Genomic DNA, 7,858 nt, shown 5'->3' with positions numbered 1-7,858 from the left:
GTGGAGTTTTGACTTGATGGCCCTAAATCACAGCACCAAAACAAGTGTTTAGACCACCCACAAATATGGTTTCAGTCTGACCCCCCTTGTCACAAATACGCACGGTCCAGAACCATTATTTCACTTTTCCTGCAGCGCTGGCATTGCCAGCCCTGTCTCTGCTGCTTTTATTTATCCGTTCTTTGGAAGATGCTTATTGACAACATGAATCTGATCAAACAGGCCCCTGAAGCCCAGATTTCAGGGCAGATCATCATCTAGTGTAAACTGGCATGAAGTCAGTATCATCACTGGAAGTGTGCAGCAATACCAGTGCCCCTCCAACACTAATCATTTCGCCTTAAGAAGATTTTGTTATAACTCCTGGGGCTCTTTGGTACGTAGAAATGTACATGCTGCAGTGACGAACAGCAGCTTCTTAGTGACAGTTCTATTGTTTGATCCAATATCGCATTCCAAACATCCTCACCCTCTAAAGATGCTGAGAAGATAACACTGTTTTTTCAGAAGCATCCGTCCCAACAGGAGATGCTCTGCAGAAATAACCGGGGAGATGTTTTCAGCAGAGATCGCTGCTTCAATTCCTGCATTATGTAGGGATGCAACATGTGATGGTTGTTTCATCCTTTATTACATGCAGCACAAGGAACCTTTTATCTTCTGTTTACTAGGATGGGAATAAATACAAAGAGTTAATATGTAACCATCCTTTTGTGGATGCCTTTATTTTCAAGAGAAGGAACACTGGACCGGGGGTCATTTGGGCTTGTGGACTGGCAGCAATGTACTCCCTGGCACTGGTTGCGTGCGCAGTTGCTCTGAGCCACTGTTCTCTTGCAGCGAAAGGTAAGCATCTTCCACTTTCTAACAGCCAGTGCTATCCTGAAGTGTGAACGAGGGAAGCTGGAGAAAGCAACACGATTTTAAAGCCTTCAGACAATTCTGGTCAAGTGTTTTGAAAGGGAAATTTTCTCTGAAAGCTATTTCCTCTCTTTTTCCCTTCCATTCCTTCCTCTGTCTCTTCCTACGGTGAGGTGAATTGCTGTATACAAAAGTATAAAATGGAGGAAAACAGAAGAAATATTGACAGAATTTCTGGAAACCAGGCTGCCTGCATGCTGGGGGCATTGTGTCTGCCACGAATTAACCTTGCTCCGTCCCTCTCCCTGCTCACCTCGCTTTCCCCCCGCTGCAGGGGCTGCCTGGCACAGCTCCTGCTTTTCTCCTCTTCCCCCAAGCCAAGGGCTCTGGGCACTGTTCTATGTCCTCTCTCCCTCTGCTTGCCGGGCATTTCCACAGCACGAGCTTTGTGTTCCTCCGCTCTCTCCCCACAGCCTCAGCAGGAGCCTCTCTCCATGTCCTTTGCAGGAGTGCAGCCTGCACCCTCCATTCCTCCCTCGCTGCTCCCCTCCTGTTCTCACTCTCTGGGTGATGAGTTGTTCACGCTGTCAACATGTTAAAGCTGATTTGGAATCAGAAATGTCTAATGTAACAGAGCGTTTGCCCCACTGAACAGAAAAACTGGAGAAACCACAGAAAAATATATTTAATTTAAACACAAAACCAAACCCAAAACCCTCTCATATCACATCGACACCACCAAACTAATTGGGATTAAAAAGTAAATTAATTTGTTTGCTTCTAAGTCCCTCTCACCCTCTTTTGTCCAAAATAATTTACCATAACTGACTCCCTTTGCAGAATACCTTCATAAATCCATTTTGAAGCAGAAGTCTACTTTAGTTAAAAAAAAAAAAAAAAAAAAAAGACACAAAATCTAACTGGGGCACTGATAGAACTGCCGAGGAGAAGAGGAAGAACACATTTTTTTTCTGGCTAATACAGCAGCCATCAGCTGCCTCAGTAAGTTACATGCCTATAGATTACAGAAGGAGCATTTGGCTCGGTGCAGGAACGCACTGGAGTCGATGGTAACACACAACCCTGTGCTTCCAGGTGAGAAACGAGAACAACCCCAACTTTCTGCCCAATTTCTTGTAAAGTGTCTCCTTTCCTCCAGTCTGTCCCAGGCCACCAGAAGTGCAATTTGCCACAATTGATGTAAACAAAGCCGTGTATGACGTGGGTGAGGATATAGAATATACCTGTAGGCCTGGGTTCGTCCCCAATAACGGCCAGAGGAAGTACACCTGCCTCCCGACGGGCAGGTGGCCTCTCAATACGCTGCTATGCCTACGTAAGTAACACAAAGTAAATCCTATTCCTCGATTTTATGCCATCGCGCTGACATGCCACGCACTGACCCGAAAAGGCTATTTTGTAGTCTACGTGATTAACCTGATATATTTAAACTGATACACTTCTGTTCTCCGGTTGTTCTTTCCTTGCTTGTCGGAAGACAACTGGGCGTGGGGGAGAAGAGGGGCAAGTCACAGGGGAGGGATCTTCCCATACATGTCCCCCGCTTTCCCTTAGGCCTCTGCTCCCTGATGGGGATGGAGATTGGACCCGGACAAGGTGAACCTCGATCTGACCCAGCCCAGCAGTGCTTATACTCTAATGGCATATACTGCTTGATAACACCCGCATTTATTGCAGCCCTCTTTGTTCATTCTCATCATTTTGTTGTACAGAAGTTATTTTCCTCAAACAACCAAAAGTCTTAAAAATTATTTAATCACAAAAACTTTGTAACTAATATATTTTGATAGAAATGTAGAACAGCTAGACTTATGAAATGTAAGGCATGGGAGTGGAGAAATGTGAAAGACCCCGGGACCACTTTAAGATCAACACATTTCCATGATCCTAGACTCATGTTTCATGAAATAATACTATCCTTTTTTTATCTTTAATTAACAGCAAAGAGATGTCCCAGTCCTGGACCCTTGCAGCATGGAAAAACTGATTTTGTAGACTCCTACTATCAGAGTTCTGTAAGTTTTTCATGTGAACCAGGGTAAGTGTTCCCTTCGTCATGCTGTTAAATAAATAACCTAAACCACAATATTGTATTCTAGTATCACCTGCTGCAGTATTGCAAGCCAAGGAACTTAGAAAACTGCATGTAAAAGCCCACCACCACTTCAGAAACTAAAAAAAAACCCCAAAAACCTGCATATCTGGTGATCCTCCTCTGTTCAGTCGTGGCTATAACATCCTGGAGCTTTGCTGCTCCAAAGCAGTGACTTACAGATATGGAAACCATCAAAATAGCAAAGATTTTATGCAAAGATTTATTCTGGACTGCTTTTCCCTGCTTTTTAAATCCTCTTATTACATCATGAGATGAAATCCTACAGCAGAGAGAAGATAATCTCCATCTAAGTTGTTATGCTGTTAGAAGTCGTTATGCTCTGGAGACTGAAAATTTTGTTTCTATGCCCTTCCAAGTTCAGTAAATGAAAACATGAGGTTAAGCCTAATTTGGTCCCTGGAGCAAATGCACTTTCACTCAAGGCTACTTGCCAGTTTTAGAAATGAGAATGCACTTAAAGAAAAATAGTTATGGTAAATGCAGGGAAATATTCAATGGTAACATACAGTTCATTTTCCTTGGGTAATTAATTAATAAACAGTGCTTACTTGGGGAGGCCAGAGGTGAGACATAGCCTAGAGTTCACTGAAGAGCACCAACAGCCTCAGCTACCTCCTTCTTCTGCAAAACCAGAGCAAGATAGGAATAAATAAATTCAGCTATGACACCAAATGTAGCAATGGGACTTGATTTAATTTTGCTAATTATAATTTACTGGTTTTCAGCTGTGTGATATTGTAATGATAGCTACACAATGACCATTTCTTTAAAACTCAGAGTAAGCGCTAATAATATAGGTACAGAGGACGGGGGAGAAGCATTTAGATTGCACATGGAAATTAAATTGGGCTGTCTGGCATTAAAATGAAATAATGCACCTCAGCGACTTTAGTTCTAAAGAGTGCTGAGTTCTTTGCAATTGTTTGATCCTAATTGCCATAATTAGCTAGGAAGTCCTCCCGAGAAACCACATTTACGTTAGCAATCACATATCAATGCTCTCTACTTATATATATCAACACTATTGATCACTTGTAGAAATTAATATATAAGATAGAATATACAGTTGAAACTGCAAAACACCTTGTTGTGTCAAGCCTTTTGTCTGGTTACTTGCGACACTCGAATATTAACAATTTTTCATACTTGAATCTAAACTCCCTTTGAAGTTGGTAAGTGCTAGAACTAGAGATGGATTTTGGAACTGGACTCTTAAGTCTGTTTATGAGAAATGGTCACCCTTTTTGAAAAGAGCAACTTGATTCTTCTCCGTGTTCATTACGCTTTCTGATAACCAGGGCTTTTTGTTTTCAGTTACAACCTTGTTGGGACGAGAACGAGCCAATGCATGGCAGATGGACAGTGGAGTGGAACTTTTCCACAGTGCCAACGTACGTGCTTTAATACTGAAGAACTACTCTGTCCATATTCTTACTACAGAGGGATTCCTCTGCATTGCTCAGAATTACATATGCTCTTATTCAGAGGCCTCCTATAATGCCGCGCAAAAAAGCATTAGGAAAACCTGTATGTTTGGGTTTAGATGTGTGGATTTTGGTTTTAGAGAAATAGAGTCTAAAGGTCTGTGCAGAAGGCTAGGATCAGGGATGCTATTTACAGCTGAAGGTAAGGTGCTTATCCACTCAAATTCATTCTCCCTGTGTATAAAAAGAGGATATTGTCGTGCCTTTGCAACTGTTGTGCATGTTTTTGCTGTAACCTGTTCCACATGAACACTCCACTGCAAAAGCAATATACTGCATAATATTGTCCGAAAAATACAGCAAAAAATAATGAATTACATACTCTAAGGCTCCTGAGACTTTGAATCTGAACTCTTTGTTTTGTTAGCTACGCTTCCGTAATGGGCGGTGTGGGTCAATTTGTTTATAAGCATGTTGCTCCTGGGATTTGGGTAATAATTTATCTTTAACTATTATTTCTACGAATGCTGTGCTTTTCTAGCGGTGACTTGTGCACCTCCCTCACTTCCTGAATTGGGAGTCCTTTCTTACCAACCCTTAAAACGTGGAAGTGTTTTTAATTTCCTGGACACAATTACTTTTGAATGCCTACCTCCTCTCGCACTTATCGGGAATGAGACGGCTACCTGCACGGCCAACGGGAACTGGAGCAGCATTCCAGAGTGCAAGGGTAAGTAAATGACTTTTATCAACACCTATAAATATTCCCTAGAACTGTATATATAAAACTATATGAACAACCTTAATTTTTTTTTTTTTTTTACAATTGTTACTGCAAACAATAGTAGCATTATTCTGGAAGTTAGACTTGTGAATGCAAGGTGATTGCTAACAAGATTGCGTGCAACATGGGCTTGACAAAATATTTGCTGCAGGTATAAAGGTTATATAAACAAAATCTGCTAAACGTAGCTCACAGTGGGAAGTCAGAGCCAGAGCATAGCGAACATTTTATTCTACTGAGTGCTTAATCTAAGAAATAGACAGCCTTATCCTTAGTCCTAAGCACTTCAGTGATGTGTATTTGAAACAAGTAATATTTATTTATTGTGTTTTTTTTAAAGTATCTTTCCTCTGGCTATGCTTTCCTATGCAAGAGGCTGAAATGAACCACCATGGAAGTTTTATGTATTTTTCAAAGTATATAAGTGTGTCTTTTAGGACCGCAACATCGATAAAGCTTTGGTTTTGTTTTTGTACTGCAGCTGTCTCGTGCCCCACTCCAACAGGAATAGAAAATGGATTCATAGAGTTTGCTGTCCGTAGAACATATCACTACAACGAAAGCGTCAGCTTCGGCTGCCAGTCCAGTTATGTGCTGGAGGGACCTAAGCATTCCCGGTGTGAAAAGACTGGAAACTGGTCCACAAAGCCAACCTGTAAAGGTATGCACACACTATCTGTTAGAAACCACGTATCAAACTGAATTTTCCTAGAAGAGCACCGCTCTGATTGTTAACGAGCTATTCCACCTTTGTGCAAGGTGCAAGAGCTGCCTCCAGTGATTGTTAACGAGCTATTCCACCTTTGTGCAAGAGCTGCCTCCAAAAGAAAACCAAATCAGCAATTTCAAGGCTCTGACCATGTAAGACCACGCCCAACACCGAACGTTGCATGACATGATGCATCTGAATTGACTTCCATAATCTCTATTTGTTTGAGTATTCCCCCTCCTCTTCTTACTTAATATAATTAGAAATTTTACTGAGGCTGGATTTTCACTGGAAACTCTTGACCCTATACTTAGGGGTCTGAATTTCTTCAGCGCTGTAACACCAGCAGAAGTACTATGTATGTGTGGGATGCTATTTTTCATTCCCAAAAGTCACCTGTACAGATTTCTGATGAGATCTAATCTACCCACTTCTCAAAACAGAGTTCTAATTATCCTTATGTGTTGCTTATAACTGCATTGTTTTACAGGACCATGTAAAATACCAGTTAAGAAAGCTGTAGTATTATACAAAGGTGAGAAGAAACGTGTTCAGAACGACCTTAAGGAAGGCATTCAGCATGGTGAAACTATATCCTTCTTCTGCAAGAATAAAGAAAAATCCTGTGCCTATACTGTAGCTGTTCCATGTGTGGATGGCAACCTTACTCTCCCCGCCTGTTTCAAAGGTACAACTAGGCTAATCATAAACCAGCCTCTGCTGGTGGAGTAACAAGCACTTTAGTGTGGGGACAATGTCGTAGTTCGTCTTCGAGCCCTATTTGACTGGCAAATTCAGCTGCCTTGTGCTAAACTTCTTGGGTATTTAGGAAGAAAGGGCCTGAGAGAAAGAGAGAATGCACAGTAAGACTTTTCTTTTGGACACACCAGAGCCTTGCTTTAATCCCTGTTCTGTTCTTAAAAGGTGTTATTTAGAGGTGGCCTAGCCCAAACTAAAGGCCATACGTAAAGTGTTCTGGGATTTCATGAATCCTTGGGTCAACATCTTCCATGACGAAAAGAGCCTGAACTGCAGCCCTGAGAGCCTGACGTATTCACTCCCACTCTGGTGAACCACTGCCACGTTTTGCTGATGGGTAACATGCTGGCCGTGGCTTTGGACCAAGAGCGTTAACAAGCAGCTGACAGCTGTAGTGAGGAATTGGTGCTGGAGGAGCTCATTCATAGGCACACAGGTTTTTAGGATAAATAGACAGGCGAAATACCGAAGTTTGTGAGCAAGAGGAAACGCTTTGCAGTTGTTTTCTCAATATCCCTTGCACAGAATAGTCCTCGTAAGTTTTATTTTCATTTGTAAGTGAAGGAAAAAACACAGTTTATGCGTGATGAGAACATCCTTCCTCCCATTTGGCGTGGCTTCTGATGGACATAGCCTAGCTTTCATTAAAATAAAAATTAAAACAGTGTATTTCTTCTAACAGTTTTACTATGACGCAGAGATTGATTGCTCACCTAGAAGGGTCCTTAAGACATATTGCTTTCAGCTATCACACGTTTCAAGAATTTAACCCAAGTTCTTAACCTGTTTTCAACAGAACGTGGCTTTTTTTCAAGTCTTGTGAAGAAGGACCCGTCAGACATGAAACCATGTGAAGATCAGGAATGAATCAGAGAAGTAATGCCTTGCCACGTCCTGCCTCGCTGAGACAAAACGTTACCTATATGAGGAAAACTTAGGTTCTGTGAGTGTAAACTTCCAGGCGAACTCCGGACTCTCTGTGAACGCAGTCTCAGCTGTTTTCCCAACCACCAACCCCACCAGCCTCTTCCACAAGCTATGACACATTATTTCAGCCATTAACTTTCATTCTCTTTCCTCTGCCTCCTTCCAAATCCCCGCAATGCTGCTCCTCTTTCCATATTTCCAATGTTTATGCAATTGTAAATTACTTTCTCAATAGCAGTCCCCTTACAATAAAGTAA

At 41.8% G+C, this 7,858-nt stretch overlaps 1 protein-coding gene across 1 annotated transcript; it reads left to right on the top strand.

Annotated features, from left to right (window-relative positions):
• Positions 1-782: 782 nt before the first annotated feature.
• APOH (apolipoprotein H) lies at positions 783-7,541 on the top strand. The gene is made up of 8 exons (XM_009642334.1): positions 783-846; positions 2,021-2,197; positions 2,824-2,920; positions 4,313-4,389; positions 4,964-5,152; positions 5,688-5,867; positions 6,406-6,603; positions 7,471-7,541. The coding sequence occupies exons 1-8, from the start codon at positions 783-785 to the stop codon at positions 7,539-7,541; spliced, it is 1,053 nt and encodes a 350-aa protein (XP_009640629.1).
• Positions 7,542-7,858: the final 317 nt, after the last annotated feature.

Source organism: Egretta garzetta, unplaced genomic scaffold (assembly GCF_000687185.1).
Source record: "Egretta garzetta isolate BGI_Z169 unplaced genomic scaffold, ASM68718v1 scaffold787, whole genome shotgun sequence".
Classification (NCBI taxonomy): domain Eukaryota; kingdom Metazoa; phylum Chordata; class Aves; order Pelecaniformes; family Ardeidae; genus Egretta; species Egretta garzetta.
Note: the sequence above shows the minus strand (reverse complement) of the source record. Positions and strands in the feature narration are given on the sequence as shown.

What these genes read in the sequence shown, in the direction of transcription:
- APOH (XM_009642334.1), top strand. Translation starts at nt 783, where the DNA reads ATGTACTCCCTGGCACTGGTTGCGTGCGCAGTTGCTCTGAGCCACTGT. An exon ending in CAATACGCTGCTATGCCTAC is followed by an intron (nt 2,198 to 2,823) that starts GTAAGTAACACA and finishes TTTAATTAACAG; the next exon opens with CAAAGAGATGTCCCAGTCCT. An exon ending in CAGCATTCCAGAGTGCAAGG is followed by an intron (nt 5,153 to 5,687) that starts GTAAGTAAATGA and finishes TTTGTACTGCAG; the next exon opens with CTGTCTCGTGCCCCACTCCA.